The following is a 25,104-nucleotide window of genomic DNA, read 5'->3' as shown; positions in this document are numbered from 1 at the left end:
TCTGCCAGGATCAGTGTGAATGAGCCACAGGTGCGTGTTCAGGGCGGGTTCAGAGGCGGGGATTCAAGGTCCAGTTCCGCCCTGGTGGGAGAGGCTAAGACAAAAAATACACACACCACAACCTCTCCAGATCTTGAGAACCATGACATAAACAAGCAGCTTATATTAAGATAGGTGGTCTGAGCCTCCTTCAGCCTTCAGAATAGACATGATTTTTACATTATTTTGTCTATTAATGAAAGTAAACAGGAAGTAGAGGAAAAGCAAACGGAAGAGTCCAGAAAGACAACCTGAGCAAACTGGTGGTGTTCCTGCAGACTGAGAAGGAAAACTGTGTCTGCAGAGTCAGACCTGCTGAGTCCAGAATCAGAATCAGAAAGACTTTATTTATCCCCAAGGGACCACAGTTAGAGAAATAGAAGACAATAAATACGATGCTAGTGTAGTTGTCACAGTTTGCAGACTGTCACCATGACAGCAGTACCTACAAGAAATGACTGTGCAGTGCCTACTTACACTGTTGTCATTGATTTCATTTCCAGCATCGCTGCTAAAGAAAAATCAGAGGCTGAGTAGAGAAAAAAATTTTAGTGTAAAAACCACAAACATTTTTAGTGAATAACTTTCATAACTTGAAATACAAATATAAATTGCAAATTTTAAAACATATGCAAAAATTTTGCAAACTATAAAGTTATAGATAGGGGGCAGGTGTCAATAAGAATTTATTCTTCTTCCCTGCTCCTTTTCATGCATGGAAAGAGTGTTACTTTAATTGAAAAGAAGGTCGTGTATAGGAAATGAATTACTGCTGTACCATGTGTGAAACAAACAAAAAAATAAAATAAAATAAATAAAGTAATTCCTGACAGGTCGATCCTAGATAATCGATTGCTTGTGTGGACTTGGGGCAGCCAGGTATCCCAGAATGTATTTCAAATCACAGGCAGGAATGGTGGTGGTGTAAAATTTTTTAAATTTTTATACGTACCAGCTTTCCTACCGAATTTTGACAAATTTAAAAGCCTATGTGCCCAGGTCTCACCTTGCTGGTCAATGAACCCGTTTTTCTGTCCCGGACAGCGGTCCGATCTCTAAGCCCTACATTAACTTAAAAGCGTTCCCTGCAGCTTGACCAGAAGCTCCACTTTACCAGCGTCTGTCGCCTGAAGCTTTACTTAAAGCTTTACCGGTCACTCTACGTTGAGGTGGTCACGCTCGAAGCCCGGCTTCTTCACTCAAATAATGCACTGAAAGTGGTCAGTTACTGACCACTAGCCGTTCCCAAGTCCCAAGTCTTAGCACTGGCTAAGTGAGATGACCTGACACCACAAGACCTTTCCACGCATCCGTAGAAAGGAGGAGGTTCCCACCTCTGAACTTGTTAATTAAGTTAATTAAATTAATTTAAATAAATTTATAAAAACCACTGGGGACTCCAACCACCAGTTTTTTACCTGATGCTTGGGCCCGGCCCTCTAATCAATAGGGACTTATTCCCTTAACCAAATGCCCTACTCTAATCTCTTTCTCTTGGCTGACACAACAAAATTAACATTAAACACAACACATCAACTCTAAAATTCACCCCAACAGTAACAGTAATAAATTTTCATCAGATATTCCCCAGACTTTACTTTATTGTCACAAATTACCCCAAAATCACCATGGACATGTCACCAGAAATCTACTGAACAAATTTTATAATATGTTTAGTTTAATTTCACCACTACTGAGACAATTTAACGGTGAAGATCATTAACTCGGCGAACAGATAATTTAAAACACATCCAATATGCACCCTTTGCTTTTTTGAACAGGTGGTGCTTACCTTTAAATCTTTTTAGACCAGTCTTCTGTCTGCCTCATTTCAGATTCCACCTTGGGCCACATTTGTTCTCTCCGTTACAAAGGGAACCGGGCGGAAACACCAAATATTAAACCAGATTCTTTAATCCCCAGTATTGAACAGAGAAAACCCGACTCAGTGTGGTCAAAGCTCAAAAAATCATCTTTATTCGACATTTCCGGAAAAGGAGAGCTGCGGACGCTAGCAAGCATCAACAGGTCTGAAACCATTACAAGCCAAATGCGTATATATAGTTCTCTTATACGTCACACACATCACATTTTGATCAAAACAACTCTGGAGTGCACTCTGCTTAGTTTCACTTTCTGTCTGCCCCGCTTCCTGTTCTCTGCAGCGTGCAGTATCCTGTCAGTACTTTTGGCACACATTCTACTCACAATGGCGTTCTCCTACTCTGGCCTCTATAAAACAATATAAACAGAAAATAAACACTAAGAATATAGTCATTTCGTAACAAGACCAATCTCAAAAATAACGTTAATTGCTAAGATTTTAGAAAAGGTTGTGGGTAAACTCTCAGCTAGGGTTGCCAACTCCCTGAAAAATAAATAAGGGACACCTCATGGCCAGGGCCGGGCAACCCAGTTGTCTTCACCCTTCCCAGTGTGGTGAATATTGTAACTCTTTTTTTTGTGTGTGAAATTATTTTTTTTAACCATTTGACTTGAATTTGATTTAAGTAGATGCATATTCTTTGTGATATGAACACATGGGAAACAAATGATTATTTAGCCATTTATTTTTAGCTCAAAATGACAACACAATAAAACAGGTCTCTTTCTTAAACAGAAGCCTGTCATGCTTAACTTTTGAGAATATAAGTAAATCTTTCTTTAAAAGAACTCTGTCCTGCTTAACTTAAAATTATATAAATTAATAGAAAATAATAGAATGAAAAACATTCTTGTAACAGTGCACATATAGTGCTTTTAGTACAATTGGCTTCAGTTGAGGTATTATTTCAGCTTTTCTAATGCTAATCAGCTGCTGCCGTTTGTAAACCCGCTTGTTCCCATGATTACGCATCATAACTCATCATCATTATTCATCTATGTATTACTTTTATGTATTAGTCATCTATTTGTTGTAATCATCTATCCTTGCAGTTGTTTATTACACAAAATAAATTATATTATCACACTTCTGGCCACATAGCGCTGATATTCACTGCACATGCCCATATTAACCTTAACCAGAGGGTTTAAAAAAACAAACCAGTGTTTACATACCATATCTGCTTCTGCCGTGGCCTGGTGGACAAAAAATTGGTTAAGGGTTCCCCGAGCTTTCACGCCCCTCGTGTTCTTCATGTGCCCACCATTAGAAGCATGCCTATGGAAAAAGTGCACCGGCACACAGTGCAGTGCGCTTTATAGGTATTATCGTGCACTTTTCCAGCCAGGTGTTTTCCTTTTCCCATTCCTCCCTGTACTTTTGCAGCCTTTTTTTTCTTTCTCTGAGGGGAACAAACATTGCTGGTCTAATGCTGGGCTTACACTGTGCGATTTTTGGCCCATTTTGAGCCGATTTTTGAGTCGTGTGACCGATTTGGTGATCGGCCCGATTTTGGCCTTCATCGTGCATCGTGTAGTATACGTGGGGTAACGAGAAGCGATTAACACCTCACGACCAGCTCCCGATCATCAATCGCTCGTGAGGGTGTCACCGCAGCCGCTCACACTGCCCATGCGCAAACACGTAAACGTCGGTGAAAAAGACGGAGCAGCACGGCTGTGCAGCGTGTGATCTGGACACAAGCGATGGAGGCACAACTTGTAGAACTTTGGAAAGCTCATCCGAGCCTTTTTGATGTGGCCTCACAAAATTATCACGACCACAACAACTGTGAAAATAGTTGGATTTACATTGCTGCTCAATCACAGCTGCCTGATCAATGTTTTTCATTAGCAATTTAGCAAAGTTGATGGTGGTGGTGTGCGTGTCTGTGTGAGTGAAAGACAGAGAGGGAGAGCGAGCGACAGAATTTCTGTTATAACCTTCATTTTATGGAGGCACAGTGTGAGCACTCAGGTCGCATCAGAGCATCGGGCGGTATAGTGTGAGACCCTGCATCGTGACCTACCAACTTATAACCCCTGCGAGTCAATCGTGCAGTTTGAAAATCGCACAGTGTCTGCCCAGCTTTAGGTGTACTGTCGTCCGAGACTTGCACCGCAGTGTCGGCGTTTGTTTCCCTGTTGGCCATGCTTCTTGCTGTGTTCCGGTATTTTCTCCGTAAGCGACCTTTCCTCGACCAATGAGATAAGCGGTAATCTGAATTGTCATACTCGAATTGTCATAAGTGTGCTGTCAGCTCATTGGTCACAAAGCAGGAGAGGGGCTGGGAATTATGTTTTCAAACAAAGCGTTAATTCCATTAACATTTATAGACTACTTTTGATTCTCACTGTATTACGGGACAAAGTGCGTCCCTTATTAGCTCAGTACGGGACGTGTACTTTCGTTTCTAAATACGGGACGATTCCGTTTTTTAAGGGACGGTTGGCAACCCTATTTGGCAGCCATCATGAATCTCTACCTTTCCATCACTGCTGTCAGTGTGAGAGCAGGACTTCTGTGTATTCTGACTATCAAACAGCTCTACAGAGCACACTGTTTGTTCTTTAAAACATTTTTTTTTATCACAGTTCAGTGGCCGTGATATCACCACTCCTCTCTGTAATTCCACTTTTAAATCACAGTATTTCACTTTGGATGTCAGGTTGTGTTTTTGTGCCAGCAAACATTTAAAAACTGTTCTGACTTCAGTTCTTCTCAGACTGAACCATCAGGAGGATTCATACCTGCAACACCTGGAACCAGTCAGCTGGAGGCAGCAGCAGTTTGTCTCAGAACAACTTTATGAACAAAAAAAGTAATCTCAGAGAGATAGATACCAACCTCTGAACATGGATTCAAACCAATAATCTTCATCTGATCGACCTTTCAGGCTACACCTGTTATTTGTAGCTGTCCACTGTAACACAACAGTCTGAAACTGACTCTGATCCACAAAAGCAGGACCTCTGCTAACTGGAATGCAGCCGTCATTATCACACCTGTATTTTTCCTCCTGTGAACTAAAGACATCTGCTGTGGAAGAGGTCTGTCTGTGTCCCACATATCTGTCTGTGACTCTCAGGTGCATCACTGTTTACAGGGTCACAAGGATCCACCTGACAGCAAGAACACAGGAGATGGAGGTGAATCCATCAGCAAATCATTAAAGTACTTCACAGTAAATGATCTTAATATATGCTGCTCAAAAAAATAAAGGCAACACTTAAACAACACAATGTAACTCCAAGTGTTCCCTTTATCTTTTTGAGCAGTATATAACTTGGAATGTAATTTAGGAAAGTTTGAGCAGCATTGTCACAGCCACACTGTGCTACTAACTTTAAATGACTGTCAGGTGATTTGTGAAAGAAGAATAGCAGCCAGAGTGAAAGGAAGATTTACAAGATGTTGGTGAGAGCTGCTGTGATGTCTGGTTTGGATCCTGTAGCTCTGACAAAAAGACAGGAGGCCGAGCTGAAGATGTTCAGACTTTCACTGGACAGGATTAGAAATGAGTTCATCAGAGATAAAGTTAGAGAGGCTGACATCCTAATATTTCCTGGGAATAACACCCATTTAATACTTTAATTGATAAATTAAAAAAAAATGCTGGAGCTGCAACATGTTAACATGTGGTTAACAGATTAAAATTGAGGCTCTCATATTAACAGCTAACTTTCTATGCTGTGCTGATTTATTTGTCACAGTCTTGGTAATTTATTTTGAACTTTTTTGTGGAGGTTAAACTCTCTGTTATAAATATACCTGTATGTGTATTTTAAATATGATCTGTGTTCTTAAATGCATTAGTTTCAAATCCACCTTGAAGGCTGATTTCTTGTTCTGAAAGATGAGGATGTGTAACTGTGACACTAGAAGAGGTGTGGATCTTATTCTCTGACCTTTCTCTAAACTTATATTTTAATTGACAGTAACTTTGTATTTTCTGTTAACAACACCAGGGCACACTGGGATGATGTCCATTAGTATTTCTCTTCTGCCAAGACTTCTGCTGCCTTCCTTCCTCCATACCTGACAATGACGACTGACTGTTGTGTTGAGCTTCTTTCTCAAATCAAGTGTACACATTATTCAGCTCATCAATACAGAGATTTTTAAGGAGAAAATCCCACAGATGACCCAAAGTTTATGTTCCCACATGCTGGGATTGGCGTGTGTTACCCTGGTTGGACATCCACAGAGAAAGGTGAGTGTTATTATCTTTATTATCATACCACCAACAACATCTGATTTTTGTGATCATTAAAATCTTCTAAAGTGTTTCAGTTACAGTGAAAACATTTGCACTAATACTGAAACATTCCTTAAAATCTTTTACATACATTACATTTTTACGGGGCAGGTCGCTATGATCGGCCAGCAAGACGCTAAGCCAACCGTGGAGACGAAGGCTGTTGTGACGTGACCAAGGGTCCATCCCCAGAGCCGATCGGCTGCCCCGCACTTTCCATAGACAGGGGAGGGGGGCTGGAGGCGTAGCCAGCTGGGAGGTGGAGGCCAAGCTGGGAACACAACCCAATATCCAGAGCCTTGAATGCCCTATCCATCACCTCAAAAAGTGATGGACAGTAGTAACCCCTAAGAGCTGTTTACGATAAAATTATTAATATTCTTATATTCACCTTTACTATTTCACAAAGGTATAAAAAGGGTATGTCCACAATTTAGACTGTAATTACAGGATATCTTACTAAGCAATTTGGCAGGAATGAAGCAGAGGCAGAATTAAATGATAATAACAGTCACAAAATAATAAAAAATCACATCAATAATAATTATCTCATTAACCTACTCTGAGCTAATGCTGATTTTGTCCTTATCTTTGGGATGAGAGAGGTTGGAGGAGAGAATGAGCAGATCTAGAGCTGAATTTTGTTTCATTTCAGTGTTTTGTGCTAATGGAAACAATCCAACAGGAAAGCAGGAATCCTGAATATTCGATACTTCAGGAATACAGCGAGACCCCAGATCTTCTCAGTGTTGGGAGAAGCTGCAATCCACCAGGAAAATGATGGGAGTCCAAACCTTTAGAATTATAATCCAACAGAGCAAAGATGATGATGATGTGAAGAGATGAAGCCAAATTCATGTTGAATTTGTAAATCCATTGTTTGGGCAGCTGGTTGATCCCTCTGGTGTCTCTGCTAGAATTTCCAATGGTGAATTTCTGGTATCCGATCATCTGAACTGATCATCTCAAAGCACTGCTGGAAACAAACTCTGAACATCTCTGAGGCTCCAATTTATGCTCTGACAAGTGCTCATTCACCCCACCTCTCCTCCCTCTGGTAGGTCGTCACCAATCACTGTGTTTACATAAGATCAGCAGTTATTTGAATTTTTGAAACTACATTCATCATTTAACATATTGATCAGGATTATACTTTGATTATAACTTTGATTAAAAACAAAGATGATTTACTACTAGAACATAGGGGAAAAAGCACTTTTTTTAACACTGATGCCACAAATCTGGGTCTAACACATGAGGCTGGATGTTAAATCCTTTTACCCCCTCAAAGATGTGATTACAGGGGAAAGCAAAGGAGACTTCAGCCTTTCTCTGTCTCACTTCTTCCATGAGAAACTTTTAGGTTTTTTATTGAACTGAGATCAGATTTGTGACGATCAATCTGATAACTTGATGTTGTTGCCCTTAAACAATTTTGCCACAGTTTCTGAAGTACAACTTTGTGTTTAACCCAAGTGTGTTTAAAATGTTAAATTCAGCTCTTGAAGGTCCTCAGCTGCTCATGTTGCAGATCCACTGTGAGCTGAAATTCCAATGAATCTGTTAGAAAAATCAAAGTGATGTTTCAGATTAGTCAATGAGCTCATTAGTTAATAACTGTGTAAGATGGTGTTATGGTCCCCTGATCCTCTGCTGCCTACCCACCATCTATCTTTCCTCCCTCTGTTTTGTATCTTTGTCTCTCTGTGAGTGTGGCATTTGTGGTGTGTGTGATGTGTGTCAGTGGGGTTTGGCAGTTCTGGTGGTTCCTGCTCCACCTTGGCTGGAGCACCTGCAGTAACTGATAATCAGTCCAGCACATCAGTTTGGAAGAATTTGACTCCATTTCTGACACAGAGCAGCTTTAATTCTGACATGTTGGATTTTCTCACATGAACTGCTCGCTTCCAGCTCTTTCACACCATTTTTGTTGGACTCTGTTGGACTTGGTTGTTCCAAAGCTCTATTTTTAACAGCAGGCATGGGCGCTTTGTGTTCCTACGAGGCTGCTGGAGCTGATTGAGGCCACTCAATACAACACTGATGATTCCAGCAGACATGCCACAGCACATTTCAGAAGCATCCCTGGAGCATCTCTTTGCTCCGCACCACTAAAAATAACTCTGGCTCTATTTTTTACAGAAGCTCCATCAAGCTGCACAAAACAGAGGAAAATGTGCAGGACAGAAGAAACAGCAAAGGAAATCCTGTCAGTGTTGAAAATAGAAGAGCCTGTGCAGACCAAGATGTTTCACTTCTAAAATACAGCAGGTGTGGTTTGAAGGACGCAACAAAACCACATCAGAAAGACATCAGAGACGCATCACATCACTCGCTGGATTCACTGGATTATTTTTCTTTCACCATTATTTGGAACAAAGAAAACAAACGTGACTGGCTTGTGTCATTGTGGTGCTGCATGGCCCACTTTCTCCTGAGATTCAGTTCACAGACAGATGTTCTTGATAGTTTTCTTTAGAATTTGCTGCTATAATTCAAAATTAAATGTGTGATTAATGATGGTGAGCCAGATGGGCCAAACCATGATACTATCAGCAGCATGTTTCATTGTAGTGGTGGTATCATTGATGGGATAAATGGACTGGTGCTTATATAGTGATTTTCTATTTTCATGTGGACTAAAGTAGTGGACTGAGCAACAGACTGACATTAACATCAGAGCTGTGCTGCTAGTGTGGCTAAAAGAAAAGAGAAGAAGAGACAGTCATGTTGATATGAACATTAGAGAAACACATCATGGAGCTGAAATATGATCCTGCTTCCTCATTTGGACTCATTCACCTCAGCTGACACATTCAACAGCAGACAGGTTTTTGTAGCAGTCTGTCTCACTGTGGGAGGAAACTACCTCATCTTTGGCTCTGGAACTAAACTGTCTGTAACAGGTAAGAACAAACATTTATTTTCCTTCAGTTGTTTTATTATAGAAGCTGAAAATGTGTTTAAAGTCAGTTTCTGCTGCTTCAGGCTTTACATGTTAGTTTTTTCATCATTAGTAGAGAATTCATCTGCAGCCATTGTTACATAAGAAAAGCTCAATAATCTCTGAAAACATGTTTAAATCTCACTGAACAACTAAAGTTATTCTTTATTTCTGCAAATATTAGTGATGTTACAAATATTTAGGATTTGATCATCTCAGTAATTCTGCATCATCTGCTGGATTTGAACACAAGATCATATTTGATGTTAAAATTAAATTAATATAAATTAACAAATATGGTGTCAGAAAATATTTGTTTTATGTTGAGGAACAAATATTTTTTAATAGTCAAACATTTATGTAGCTGCTTCAAAAAGTGTCTTCTGGTAAATAAAATGATAAAAACAGATACTGATTAGAAAACTCAGAAATGATATGACATAAAAATTTAGGATGAATATGACATTGTTAAACTCCAATATGTATTTCTGAGATTAAGTCATGTGTGTGGATTTGTACGTGACAATAAAAAGTTAATAATACTTAAATTTTCCAAAATACTTTAACATACAAATTTTTATTAAATATAATTTGTAATTTATGTCTAAAAAATATCATGAAGTATATCTCATTTTATTGAAAACGTTTTATTCACCATTTCAGTTTTAGTGTTTTAAAATTGTTGCTACAGTTTTTTATATGAATAAAAACATAACTTAAAATAATCACTGCATTACTTTTCCAATTTTTACACAAAAATATTTAAGAATAAATTAGTCTGAAAGACAAATATGAGGAATGGAAATTTAATCTGCTGAATTTAATTTTGTGTAATGATATGTAATTTTATTAATAGTACAAAACAATATGAAAAAAGCTGAATTTATTTTTGGACAAAAGGGTATCTCTGTTAGAACTCGTTTCTAAGGACTAATATGGAAAAAACATTTTCACTTGTATAAAGACAAATGTATATATTTTGAAATTGGACTGAACCAAATTTCTATAAAACAATAACAAGCAAACACATGACAAATGGAGCTGAAAATAATTCAGTTTGTCTTTTTAAACATGCTGGTGAATGAAGCAAACATGAAGCTGAATCCAGTGTATGTAGTGAACTTTGTATTGATGAGTAGTTTAGTGATCAGAGTCCATGTAGTTTCCAGGATCAGACTGAATGCAGTGCAGTGCTGGAAGCTGCTGCTGACTGTGTGAATGTGTGTCTGTGCTGCTTGTTGCTGCTGTCAAACTTCAGATGAGCAGGTAGTGAAGCCCGTGGTGAGCGTGTACCCAGCAGCATCCAGAGCCCACCTGGAGGGGAACAGCTCCCTGCTGTGTGTGGCCTCAGCCATGTTTCCTCCTCTGGTCCAGTTCTCCTGGAAAAGACAGAAGAAGAACGGCGGAGAAGCGGAGGAGCTGCCCCCTGCTGAGGGAGAGCAGCTGGAGCTCAGAGAGTCGGGACGCACCATTGCCATCAGGATGGTTGATGGCAGTGATTCTGACACATATAAATACAGCTGCTGGGTGAAGCACGAGGGGGGCACAGTGGAGGCCCAAACACAACAAGGTAATGAAGGCTTGGTGACTGTGTTCAGCAGTGATTCAGCTTCATGTGGAGATGCTGTCAAAGAGAGCAGAGGAGCAGAGGACTGACATTTCTCACTGCAGCTCCAAACATTTGACTCCTTTTCTGTTTCAGAGCTTCCAGCTCCAGCAGCCTCCTGTCCTCCAGAGAGAGAGCCAGCAGACCTGCCAGCTCTGCAGCCAGCTGACTGTAAGATCACCTGCTGCCTCTCTGCATGGACAGCTCCAATGTCCAATGAGGGAGCTGGAACAAGTTTAGGGACTCAATCTTAAAGTGTCACTAATTGATCAAATCTTCATCCAACAAGCTCTGATAAAGCCACTGTACACTAGCTGCTCAGCACCAAACAGCAGACAGACCATAATATGTCAGAGATCAGTTTGTTAGCTGCTTGTGGAGTTCTTCTGCCCCCAAGTGGACACAAACACTACATCAATTCATCCACTTGAAGAAGAAGCTGTGACTGTTTCTATTTGGACTTTTTCTCCTTGATCTGAGAGGAATAACCCGACTGTCTGTCTGTCTCTTTGTGTCTGTCTGTCCTTCAGTGTCCTTCCAGTCTCAGTGCAGGGTGAAGCTGCTCTGCCTGCTGTACACAGTGCTGATAGTGAAGAGTCTGGTGTACTGCTGTGGACTCTCTCTGCTGATGATCCTCACAAACAAGGGAGCGTCCACCAACTGCACACATGCTGACTGACTGTTTTCTGCTCGCCTTTTCTCACCATCAAATCTCATCAATTCATCTCATTCATCACTTTGATCAGTATCACAAATGTTAGTTATGATGTGTTGTGCTTATTTTGGCTTTTTATTCAATAGTTAGAAGATCATCTGAAATAAATACATCTTTGCATGTATTGTTACTCTGAGTTAGAATTCTTTTTGTACTTATTGTGACTTTTATTGTAGTAACAAAAATCATCAGGTATATTTTTATCACAAGTTTTCTGTTTGATTTGTTTTTGGTTGATTTTCAAATGTCAAACAGTGTAGTTGTGTTTGTGAGTGTGAATAATAAAGATTTCAAGATGAAGAATTTGATTCTACTTTCATTGTGTGATAAACAACAACCTGTGTGAGTGAAGCACAAACTGACTGTATCCAAACTTGCTCTCCTGCAGCAGACGGGCTGTGTGGGTTTCTGCTCTGCAGCCTCCACACCGTTAGCTGTGGCTTTTCACTTTAATAACACAATGACAGTTACAAGCATGAACTCTGCTTCAAGTTATTCAGGAAGCATCTGTGTTCATGCATGTGAGAGAAACAAAGTGTGAACTCAGAGCTGTTACAGAGTTGATGTTTAGTACGATCACAAAACACAAATACAAGATGAAGTCTAAACATTAAATACCACAGAAGTCACATAGAATCATTATGATTTAAAAGTATTGAAAAAAGTGAATAAATTAAGACAACATTTGTAAAAACAATTTCACAAGACACCATCAGTTCAGATGGATATTGAGCATCTTTCTAGCTTTTTCTAATAATTATAAATATGTAAAATATTTAATCAAAATGTGTCATTGATTAATCAGCTTAATTATTCAGGCTAGTACAATTTATACAAATAATAAAATTGAATTAAAAAAATGAAATAAAATCATAATTATTATAATTAAGACCAGCACAGAGAAACAAACTCAAACAAAGAACATTCATCAATTTGATGATTTAACCAGTGCTGAATATTTATTAAATTCACCCACGCTGTGCTATAAAGTCTGTTGATATTAATATTAAGATTTAAATCAGTGATATTTTTTATATATTTAAAAATATATATATAAATTATAAATTCATTGAACTCTAGTGATGCTTTTAAGGAATTTGTTATTTTAAATCTTAAATTTAGATATAAAATATATTTTCCTGATGAGATTTACTCCACACAGCTTTGTGTTTTATGTCAGGGTAAATAAAATATGAATTATCTGATTATTTACTATGAAGTGAAAAAGACAAAATATGAAACAGATGTTGTCATCGAGGAGTGGACTCAGGCGCAGACAAAACTTGGACGCTCGATGGCGTAAAATTAAGTGAAGTTTATTACGGGAGGTTCGGTGTGACAACAACGATGAAAACAAACATGAACTAAAGACGAGAGACTAAAAATTGGCTCTGAGGTAAATAACTCATTTACAAGGATGTATCACGTATCACACCACGCTGTGAGATGCTGTCAGTACCACTAAAGGAAAACACTATGAACAGTGTTGAGACGACACCAGTCTCTCTGATCCTTTTGTCTTGGCAGAGATCACAGAGATGTTTCCAAGTAGGCCTAAATGTGTATGTAAAGGTGGATGACTGCCTACTGCAAATGAAATCTAACCATGGGTACAAATAAATGAAGCTGAAGCTGACGTAAAACACAGCCCTGTTTTTATTACTGTTTATAGATATTATAATTGATGATCATCATTTTGAATGATTCTTAAAAAGGGTTTAATGAATCCTTCAGTCTGAAACCAGCTTGGAACAAAACACATTAGAAGATGTGGGAAAGAACCACAGTGTGCACATATTTTAAACACACAACCGAACCACATGTGTTTGTTTAAAAAAAAGTTGTTCATTCTAAATGTTGTTATATATAATTTATTTACAATATATATTAAAAATGTTATTGATTATGATATCATATATTTTTTATTTTTCACATAAATATGACTAAATATCAGTTTAAATAAAAACATTCATCATTCTGAAAAATCAAATCTGTGTCTGATCATTTTTCTATCAGCTGTAGCTTCAAAGTAGCTTCTTCTGCTCTTTGTTTGTATAAAGATGATGAACACACAAATGAAATGATCAGAGGACACAGATGTGAACCTGCAGCAGACCTACACCAGCTAAATCAAATATTTGTAATTGATTAACATCCGTGGCCGATATTGTGTTTGTGTATTTCCTGTGAATTGAAACTGTCGACAATAAAAAAAGAACAACAAAAATGAGATGCTGTGAATATTATTTATTAATTTTGTTTCACAAAAACAATGAAAAGGTGAACATATTCAACAAGTTCTATAAAGAAGAAAGCAACAGATAACAGTGTGTGTTACTAAATTCACAGCAACCTGAATGTGTTTGTGGGAACATGAATGTTTTTGAGTGTTTCTGCATCATGTGACCCAGATTTTTGGATCTGCTGTCAGATTGAAATGAAGACGATGAAACCACACAGCAGCTTCAGCTGAGCTGTCAATCAGCAGCAGCAGTCTTATCTGTGGGCCGCAGGGGCTGATGGGAGCTTTGAGGACCTGTTAGAAACCACGTGGCCCTCGTCTGATCTCACAGCTCGTCCTTGTTTGGCCTCAGCTGCATCAGAGCGCCACTTCTCCCCAGGTTCACCAGAGGAAACACCACTGCACAAAATGCTTTTCCTCCCAGCTGCTGCTCTGTGCTGTCTGTGTTCAGGTGAGTGTTTCCAGCCAATCAGGAGCCAACAAAGTCAACCTGTAACAAACACTGTCACACTAACCTTCATCTATCTGTCTGTGTCTCTACAGCACTGGTTACCATGGCAGCAGAACAGCTGATTCAGGAGGATTTAACTTTGACCAGGAGAGTTGGAGAAAGTGTCTCCTTCAGCTGTGGAGGGACTGAACAGTGTTGGAGCAGTGTGCCCCTTGTATTCTGGTACCAGCAGAAAGAAAAAGAAACATTCAAACTTATTCTTAATATTAATACGAATACAGGTTCCATAGATAACAGCTACAATCATCCTCACAAAAATGATTTCTCAGCTGAGAATAAACGAAACGGCTGTGAGTTGAAGATCAAAAAAATTAAACGCGATCATTCAGCCACCTACTACTGCTCCTGTTGGAAGCTTGATACCCACAGTGAGAAATGATCCCTGCAGCCTGAACAAAAACCAACAGATGAACAGATGTCAAACAGTGTTTGTGACAGGAAGAGAGCAGTAAACCACAGCCCAGGTTCACATATTTCACCTCCATCTCAGAGTCACAAACATACTTTGAGACCTCTTTAATGGTGCTGATGTATTTAAGCAATATTACAAGTTTCCAGAAAAAAATAAAAATAAAAAACCCAGGTGAAACAGATTGGAAATTTACATCATGATAAAGTAGTTAATTATAAATCAATATCATCATTTAGTTTTATTATTATTATTTCTGTAATACATTTCTGCTAGAATAATGTTCATTCTTCCTTCCACGTGCAAACAATTTCTTAATGAAAACTCTTCCAGCAGCATTTTTTGTTTAACACCTTTCAGTACATTTAACCAGACACTTTCACTTTATGACATTTTAAAGACAAATCTTGGACTGATGTCAGGTCAGTCCTTCTAGTGTGGTCGCAAACCTTATCCCACGAACGATGTGGCGATCCAGCTTTTTTAGATTCAATTAAAATCAATGCACTCAAAAAGATGCTCTGGAAAAGAGTAGAGTTCCTGGAACAGTGTTTAATACACTGAATCATATGAAAAGCAAGAAAATACATACAGAGTATAGCAAGATAATTACAGAAGAAGCGAGCAAAGCAAAAACCCTGTGGTGTGCAGCCTTAAGCACAGACAGTAGAGCAACACAGAGATGGACCAAAAGAAGCAGCAGGAAAAAAAGTAATGGGGTGTCCTCTGGTGCCCTAATAAACAGTGGCTTGCAAAAGTATTGAAGTATCCCTGAACTTTTCCACATTTTCTCACATTACAGCCACAAACATGAATCAATTTTATTGGAATTCCACGTGAAAGACCAATACAAAGTGGTGTACACGTGAGAAGTGGAACGAAAATCAGACATGATTCTAAACATTTTTTACAAATAACTGAAAAGTGGGGTGTGCGTAATTATTCAGCCCCCTGAGTCAATACTTTGTAGAACCACCTTTTGCTGCAATTACAGCTGCCAGTCTTTTAGGGTATGTCTCTACCAGCTTTGCACATCTACAGACTGAAATCCTTGCCCATTCTTCTTTGCAAAACAGCTCCAGCTCAGTCAGATTAGATGGACAGTGTTTGTGAACAGCAGTTTTCAGATCTTGCCACAGATTCTGGATTGGATTTAGACACCAGACAGGTCAGGGATAAAGTTATTGAGAAATTTGGGATTTTGTTCTAGTCCTTGTTGGGTCTGTTCCCACAAACCCCGCTAGTTCTAGAGACTTATTCATCATGAAAGAAAACAAGACAGTCGATCGATCGATTACTTGCGCAAGGGAGGCCTCGTTGGTATCTTAGCTCATCACGAATGACCCCAACGATGGCCTCCTCCTGCTGCCTTTTATTGAGAGACAGTTCACACAAGAAGTAACGCCCACATAGTTCTAAGACAAGGCTTTGTATGTATATGTGTGAACTTCTATATGTAAGTAGGAATGTGTGTGTGTGTATGTGTGTGTGTGTGTGTGTGTGTGTGTGTGAGACCTCCTGCTGACCAAAGGGTCATAAACGCAGGAAGCTTACATCAAAAGAAGCAGATCTTCCAGATAGGATGTATCTGCAATAAAACATTACAGCCCCCCCCAACCAGAACCTCGAGAATCTGGGGGGAAGGACAGTGGAATCCCTTTCATCAGAGTTGGCAAGCATAGAAATGACAAACATTAACAATTCACTCTAACAGTCCTCTTGACAGAAATGCTGAATTTTGTTTCTCTCCATAAATTTTTATTGGACTGAGATCAGATTTTTGATGGTCGCTCTACTAACTTGACTTTGTTACTAATTGTGGTCCATTTGTCCACTTCCTGGCTGACGTCCTAAGATTTTCTGCACTACAACCACATTTGTGTTCTTCTTCAGTCAACCTTGTGATGTATAACCTCACCCTCATGTAGCAAAGCACCACCACAGCCTGATGCTGCCAGCACAGTGTTTCATGTTTGGATGATGTTCTTCACGTTGCTAATAGTTCCCCTTCTCATCCAAACATAGTTATGGTCATTCAGGCAACATGTTTAATTTTCCATCAGATCGGAGGATCAAATTCAGCTCTTTGTCCTCATATGTAGTTGCAAACTGCAGTCTGACCTTTTCTCTGGTCTCTGACCCAGCGTTTTGAGTTTTATTCTGTATTTTTGAGGTTCTCATGTTAGGTTGTGATTATAAGTTTGTGTGTTATTCCTTTTTTTGTTTTAGTTGAGGTTATGGTTAGCCATTATTTATCACCTGTCTCCTTGGTTTCTGTGTTTGGCTTCTTGTCTAGTCTGTCTTGTGTTGTCATGTCTAAGTCTCCATGTTTTCCTGTTTTATTTTGAAAGAGTATTGTGTTCTTTGCTTATTGTGTTGTGGTTTCATTATGATTTATTGGTGTCAGCTGTTTTCCCCATGTGTGGCCACTTCCTGTGATCACCCCTTGTGTGTATTTAGTCTGTGTGTTTCCGTTCAGTCAGCGTCAGGTCGTCTGTGTTACCTTCCCCATGTCTAGTCATAGCGTTAATAGTGTGTTCATATTATTCATAGCGTTTGTAGTCATCGTCTTCCTAGTTATCATCGTTGAGTTACAGTTTTCTTAGTTTTTAGTTTTCCCAGTTCAGGTTCTAGTTTAGTTTCGCCACTGTCCTTGCTGCTTTGTTTACCTTCTTGGATCAGTCATAATAAAGGCTCGCTTTTGGTTTCAAGTTCAGTTCGTCTCCTCACCCTTGTCTGCTCCTGGGTCCTCCTCACTCACCCCACGAGGCAGAACGTGACAGAGGACTCATTTTATAAAGATATTTCCCTGTTTCAGCATCTTCAGAAGCTCCTTTGCTGTTGTTCTTGGACTGATTTATACTTTTCAGAACAGACTATGTTCATTTCCAGGATACTGACCACACATTGAACACGTGACTGCCATGGGCCTGGAATTTTTCTGATGTGCTGAGTTCATAATTCTTGTGTTTCATTGAGTTTTTGTTCATGTTTTGATTTTTACAGTTTTTCCCAACTGTTTACACACATTTCCTGAAAGCATGCCTCATGTTGTCAGAACTCTACACACAAATCAAAAAAACACACACACAATGGGCAAAACCCTTCAATTCTCCTGCAAAATGAAACTCTACATTCAAAACAATGTAATTTCTTCTCAAAACGGCATTTTGTACAAATAAGTCACTGAGCTGACATATAGGCATAATCATTTTTATATGTTTTTTTTGACAAATACCAAGAACTAGATTGAGAGACTGCATCTTAAGCCATTCAATGGTCATGGTCATTTTATTTTGTTTTATTTCATTATTGAATGATTTTGCATAGATATATATATCTATATATATCTATATATATCGATATATATATATATATATATATATATATATATATATATATATATATATATATATATATATATATATATATATATATACACAATAAGGCTCCCATTTGGCATTTATAAATGTTTATTAATAATTAAAAATGGTGACATGTTTTACACTTTACAACAAAGCTCCGACTGGTAGTTGTGGATATTCATAATGGATTTATAAAGTACAATGTTATATGCTAAAAAATATATATTTACAAATGCTTATTGTGCTTACAAGATAGTAACTTAGTCTGAAATGTTTCATATAGCAACGCTAGATGAAATTTATAGGTGAACACATTTGGCTCACTTTTTGGCAAGAAAACGGTCAGGTTTTTCACTTTCTCACCCTTAATTAATGCATAATAAACCATTAATAATGGTTATAAAGCATTTACAGATTAATTGATAACACAGCTAGAAACTATTTATTAGCCATCTATAAGGGTATGGAGGACCACAAGAGCCACGCACATCGAAATAAAGAATTCATTCCTATAATGAATTGTAGAATAAATTCTCCATTTGTAAATTCATTTTTGAATTCCAATTTAATGAACTGATTTTTAAAATGCTTTTAAAAACTGCATTTCAAAAAACATTTTTGAATTCCAATTTAATAAACTGCATTTCAAAATCCATTTCCCTTTCCTGTTCGCCCAGGGATTAACTTCTGGATTAGCTGTTGGATTAACAACTTCATTTTAAAAGTCGTGCGGCTATTCAAATTATCCACACCGTGGGATGTAAGGAGCTCTCTGATTGGTTGGTCAGACACAGGCTGTCTGCCTGGATTTTTCTAGCTCATAGCTTCGCCCTGCTAAGAAGCGTGTGTGCTTGTACAAAGGCCGTTCAGCCTCGGGATTTACTCTCGGCTCGACACAGATATGTGAAGAATGAAGGGACCCTGCAGCGAAACGGAGAGCCCAACCTCTGACTGAGTGCCTGTTTACGCAGTCTGACCACCTGTTGAAGGTAACGTGCTAACATGGCTAACGCTAGCATCACCGCACGTAGCCCCGTTATTTTAAGATCATCTTAGCGTATGAAAGTTTTACGTCGCAGCTGTACGAGCTCGCTACGTGTTTTGTAAGCTGCTGTGCTCTTCACAAATAAAGCTGGAAGCAGCTCAGACTATTAGAACCAGCACTGAGGCCTGTTACATTTATACAGTGTTAGAGCAATGGCTGCAACCTACAGCCTTAAACTAGCGATTAAAATGCTGACAGTAAACTCGTCAGTCCAGATGTTACCGCATTACTTTGTGATACTTAGAGTTAAAACAACTGAGACAGGCTGATTAAAATAACAGCTGTCAGTTCTCTCATTCCTTATATCAAGACTGGAGATCACACTACTGATTTCAGTTCATTTAATATGTGAGTGCACAGATTCATTCTCAACTGGACATAAATGATGATCAAAGGTTGTATATATGATGAATTCATCCAATCCCAGCCTCTAACACAGTGCGCTGAATCTTAGCTTTGAATGTCCAGTATATTCTAATCAGTGCAATGTAAGCATTCACTGAACCTACAGTATCTACACCTGTGTGGCAAATGTGTGGTAAAGATACAGATAATGAAATTTAATTATTAATACAATATACATCATGAGAAACGAAAGCTGAAATTGATTCAGTTTAGTACTTTTCTCTGTATGCTCTGTGATTATAAAGGCCTTAAATTCTGTGATATATACTGTAAATGATTTTCACAGAGGTCTTAAAGTACTCAAATCACTGCTGATAGTCTGGTTGTTTATATTTTCACGTTTTTGTGTCTGTAGGGCTGTTTGATGACGATTTGGACTCCTCTGGGAGATGAGGACACACCCACATCTGTTCCATACTGCAGCCATGGATGGTGTTACCCAGATAGCAAGGAAACATTGAAACAATGTTGAGTCAATATCAGGTGATGTCACTGAACCAACGTTGAAGTGTGACGTTGACCCAACGTCACTCTTGCACCCATTTTTAATGTTGAAACAACGTCAGGTTTTGATGTTGAATCAATGTTGAAACCTGACATTGATTCGATGTTATATTTTCTAACACTGTTGACATTGAAACAATGTCAGATTCTGATATTGAAACACTGTTGAGCTATGGTGTTGATTTTCCACCTCTTTCGCACAGTTGCTTTTTATTGAAAAAAAAACAAAAAACAAAAAAGGTCAATAGACATGTATCATTTGCAAAATACTTTATTAAAAGACAAAGTTTCCTATTTACATTTCTATGTTTCACGTCACTTTTTATTATTTACTCCGGGATGGGGATGGATGATGTGCGTCCTGCGCGCCACCCGTACGATCTGGAGCATATCTGAGCCATTTCTGGACTGCTTGAGCAAAGACCAACTCAGACATAGAGTTCGCCCCTACCTGCTGCGCCAGGCCATCTAGGACAAAAATAGACACACACACAAAAAAAAACAAAGACAAAAAAAGGGAATTAGAGCACATGAATAAGCTCTTGTTAATTGTCTTCAGCAGGGAGAAAGTATGTAAACTCCTAGGCTGATAAACATGAAAGTCATCAGGCGTAAATCAGCAAACTGCCGCATTTGATTCCCAAAGAGCTATAAGCTGAAAATGTGATATGTCTTAGCATGGTGTGCCGTGTATCCTTTAAAAAAAAAAGAAAAAAGAAAACATGGGGTCCTCGGGCTGTACAAAGTGTACAACCCGAGGACAAAACAAGCCGAAGACCAAAGACTCCATCTCCAGATTAACCAGACATGAAAGTCTTGTTATTAAGAAAGACAAAGTAATATAGCAAAAAACAGACATAGGAAATGTGAAATGCACCCAGCACATCAATTGATCCCTTTATTGTTCACTTTAGGCTCATAAAACTACAATAAATGTTAAAACTTACCAAATATGCATCTGCACAGCGCTGTCTCTTTAAATGCCCTTTTTTGCTTTGTCTGGTCCTTGGTATTTTTCCCCTGTCCAGTTGAGTACAGAGGCCAGCTCCTTTGTAATGGCATAAACCATTACACGGCGGACTCGCACCTCCAGTGTGGTCCAGCAGCACCAATCAACGCAAAGCGTCTCACCTATAGACACATTTTAAGAGATGGAATTAGCGTGTCTCATGTCTTAAATGTGTATGCAAGTGCTTGTGTGTTTACTTCATGTAATTGATGATAGAAACATGTCATTTGGTTTTCCCTAAAGCCTGATTTTCAAGTCATACAAAGAATAAACCAAAGTATTGGCAGTACAATGTATTTCTATTCCCTTTTGTTGGATATTCATTTGTTAGTTCTTGTAACTGCTAAAAGTGTTTACTAGTTTTTGCCTGTCACATATATTTGTTATACCATGTAAACTGTGAAATTCCAAGATTTTCAAACTTGCCTTGCAATAGTGGCCTCACAGAGTCTCTGGAATCTACAGAAAAAAAAATCACAACAAGATGACATTCAGGAGTATAAACTGGTGTTTTGAAGATAAGAGTACAATGACATTGTGATGCAGCTTTAAAGCTTTTTTAAAAGCATACCATCTATAGGGAAGACATCAGACTCTGCATGCTGGCGAGATCGCAAAGCTGTGTCGGTTTGTGCCGGAGTGGCGAAAGGTGCCGAAGGCTGGGTGGGGCATTATGATGGTTGCTATCAGTGGGCTGGGGGGCAGACTGCGGAGTGATGAGGGCTGTTTAGAAAAAGATAATTTTTTAAGTATTTAAGAATACAGACAACTTGTCAAAAAAGTTTCCTTGTGTCAGACACAGATATGTACACAGACACTAGACAGTATTTTATTACCTGGTATTTTCACTCGAGGGGCCTGGGGAAACCGTTTTTTTGTAGGCTGCTCATCCTCTGAGTCCGTATATGTGTACAGGGGATTTGGTCTAAAGAAAATAAATTAAAAACGGTCTTAAGTAATTGTAAATATGCTTTTGGCATATTGTTTCCTAAAGTTAGTTTGATTTCTAACAACACACACAGGAAACAGAGACGTGCAAGAAGGTACAGCATACAATGAATTTTTGAAGTGCACAAGTGTACACGGCTTTGCATTTTTAAAAAGTTTACAAACTTCCACTTTTTGGACTATATTATGTGGCGATATTGCAGTATGCAAGCACCACAGATATGTATAAAAGACAAGATCATAAATTCTTAACAATCAAAGATATGTTTGTGAATAAAAAGGTTTTACTTGTGCTTTCTTTTAAGACTGGTCTGGGTTTCTTCTTCGGACTGAAGGTCAGACGTATCACAGCGTTCACGTGGATATCTCTGACGACTGCGTTCTGCTTCGTGAAATGTGCCTGGAAATACAAACACAATGTACGGCCAGACATACATTACGTGTGGACAAAAGGTGCAAACGCATAGAAAAATCAGCGGTTTCAAAAATACCCTGGTACGTGTGGACGTAGCCTTATTCATTATTCAAGGCACAAACGGAAAGTCATGTACGCGTGCAACGTAAAGTTAGGTGAGCGTGCAACGTACAGTCACGTGGAAATGCTGCGTGAGCTTTCAAACTGAGTCTAAAGTTTTCGTGTGCGAATTGAAGCGAGTGCTCTCCAATCATCAAAAGTAACAAAGTCATTGAACACGTTTATACAGTTAACTTTACGTTTATCAATCATATATCACAGATTTAGAATTTTTTGTAGTACTAAGCAACTACAGAGCGAAAGTCTGGGTCAAGCGCCGAGGCGACGGCAAGAACAAAGGAAACCTCGAAGCGTTAAAGCTAGCTTTGTAAGGGAATATAACGAAGAAATTATGAAACGAAAATGTTTTCTTTGTTGATATACTTTGTTCGCAGTGCAATTTATTTGTTGCCAGATTGTAAGAAGTATAGACACAATTTCGGGCTCCCACATTTTGTGGGAGCAACGTAAATAACTGTAAAAAACTCGTTAATGTACAACATTAACGAGTTTTTTACTGTTATTCAAATGCAAACATGGAAATAACGAGTAGGAAAAAAAAATCATTCATTCTTACCTTATACTAATCGTGGTGCGGGCCAGTGCAGTGCATGAACTGATGCCTTCTCCGGTCAATTCCGCTGAGAGTAAATCAAATGTCCCGCTCTACTGTAGAAGACAATACCTGGGGGGGTGTACCAATGTGAGAGGGGTGCTGCGGAATAGTCCAAGTGATCGCTGCTTTAATTTCCCGGTCAACTATACATAAATTGCACGTAGACACGATTTTTTAAAGCTGGTGAACTAGACCAAGTCATTGATAACAAATGAACAATAAATCTACTTTCTCTGGTACTTTATACCCGATCAGTTGCAATGCAATTTAATGCTCAACTACAAATCGATGGTTTTTGATGGTGACCGGAGCCGAATGATCGTCAACTATAAATAGACGTTTTCTCCACGTTGTTGTTGTCACCTGGTCGACTATAAATAGATCAAATATCAATGACAAAAAAACAACGGTGAATCAACATCGTTACAACGTCTCTATAGTAAGACCGTCGGTTTACCACAGTATTTCAATGTTGTTACAACATTGGCATTTCAACCCCGACCATATACGACGGTTCGGATGAAAAATCAACATAGATTCAATGTCGTCTTGCTATCTGGGTAAACTTCATTATCTGTATCTTTACCATACATTTGCCACACAGGTGTAGATACTGTAGGTTCAGTGAATGCTTAAATTGCACTGATTAGAATATACTGGACATTCAAAGCTAAGATTCAGCGCACTGTGTTAGAGGCTGGGATTGGATGAATTCATCATATATACAACCTTTGATCATCATTTATGTCCAGTTGAGAATGAATCTGTGCACTCACATATTAAATGAACTGAAATCAGTAGTGTGATCTCCAGTCTTGATATAAGGAATGAGAGAACTGACAGCTGTTATTTTAATCAGCCTGTCTCAGTTGTTTTAACTCTAAGTACCATAGAGTAATGTGGTAACATCTGGACTGACGAGTTTACTGTCAGCATTTTAATCGCTAGTTTAAAGGCTGTAGGTTGCAGCCATTGCTCTAACACTGTATAAATGTAACAGGCCTCAGTGCTGGTTCTAACAGTCTGAGCTGCTTCCAGCTTTATTTGTGAAGAGCACAGCAGCTTACAAAACACGTAGCTAGCTCATACAGCTGCGACGTAAAACTTTCATAAGCTAAAATGACCTTAAAATAATGGGGCTACGTGCGGTGATGCTAGCACGTTACCTTCAACAGGTGGTCAGACTGCGTAAACAGGCACTCAGTCAGAGGTTGGGCTCTCCGTTTCGCTGCCGAGTGTAAATCCCGAGGCTGAACGGCCTTTGTACAAGCACACCCGCTTCATAGCAGGGCGAAGCTATGAGCTAGAAAAATCCAGGCAGACAGCCTGTGTCTGTCCAACCAATCAGAGAGCTCCTTACATCCCATGGTGTGGCTAATTTGAATAGCAGCAGGATTTTTAAAATGAAGTTGTTAATCCAACAGCTAATCCAGCAGCTAATCCAGAAGTTAATCCCTGAGTGAACAGGAAAGGGAAATGGATTTTGAAATGCAGTTTATAAAATTGGAATTCAAAAATGTTTTTTGAAATGCAGTTTTTAAAAGCATTTTAAAAATCAGTTTATTAAATTGGAATTCAAAAATGAATTTACAAATGCAGAATTTATTCTACAATTCATTATTTAAGCACAGAATTCTTTATTTCGATGCGCGTGGCTCTTGTGGTCCTCCATATAAGGGGAGTCTTATTGTAAAGTGGTACCCATGCCCCAAAATGTATTTTGTAACGTATTCCGTTAAGTTACTGTTGAGACAACGTCGGTCTCGCAGAGATGGTTCCATGTTTTACACAATCCTTTTATTACCCATTTTCTTTAAGGATGCATCTGGAGATCAGCACACTGCATCCTGTCCTATTCTAAAGGCTGATCTGAAGAGTTTCACACAACAGCTACAGTTATAGTCTCTGGTCTCCTCCCCCCTACAGTAAACCCCCACAATGGAAAAACATTGGTACAGTGGCCAGGAGTGCTGACACCCTGACCCCCATCTCCTTTTAAGGTAGTGTCTGTTTACCCTTTGTCTGCCCCTCACCCTCAGTAACTCTTGCTTCCAGCCCTGGGGGTGGGGGTCAGTTGTTCTCCTGCCCT

The 25,104-nt window shown here is 38.9% G+C and overlaps 1 protein-coding gene and 1 long non-coding RNA gene across 2 annotated transcripts in view; one reads left to right on the top strand and one right to left on the bottom strand.

Annotated features, from left to right (window-relative positions):
- The window catches only part of LOC134617566 (uncharacterized), a 48,221-nt gene extending 36,656 nt beyond the window's left edge, over window positions 1-11,565 (top strand). The window contains exons 3-6 of the mRNA XM_063462851.1: window positions 9,044-9,088; window positions 10,385-10,696; window positions 10,829-10,903; window positions 11,263-11,565. Of these exons, the coding sequence (XP_063318921.1) occupies window positions 9,044-9,088; window positions 10,385-10,696; window positions 10,829-10,903; window positions 11,263-11,411 (581 nt within the window). The 3' untranslated portion in view covers window positions 11,412-11,565. The remainder of the gene's footprint in view (window positions 1-9,043; window positions 9,089-10,384; window positions 10,697-10,828; window positions 10,904-11,262) is intronic.
- Window positions 11,566-20,198: 8,633 nt separating this feature from the next.
- Window positions 20,199-21,862, bottom strand: LOC135932226 (uncharacterized). The gene is made up of 5 exons (XR_010573338.1): window positions 21,774-21,862; window positions 21,509-21,660; window positions 21,364-21,396; window positions 20,876-21,059; window positions 20,199-20,396 (listed from the first exon to the last, which is right to left on the bottom strand). It is a non-coding gene; the product is annotated as an uncharacterized LOC135932226 (long non-coding RNA).
- Between the last annotated feature and the right edge of the window lie 3,242 nt (window positions 21,863-25,104).

Source organism: Pelmatolapia mariae, linkage group LG18 (genome assembly GCF_036321145.2).
Source record: "Pelmatolapia mariae isolate MD_Pm_ZW linkage group LG18, Pm_UMD_F_2, whole genome shotgun sequence".
NCBI lineage: Eukaryota > Metazoa > Chordata > Actinopteri > Cichliformes > Cichlidae > Pelmatolapia > Pelmatolapia mariae.
The sequence above is the reverse complement of the archived record's forward strand: the minus strand, read 5'-3'. Positions and strand labels throughout refer to the sequence as shown.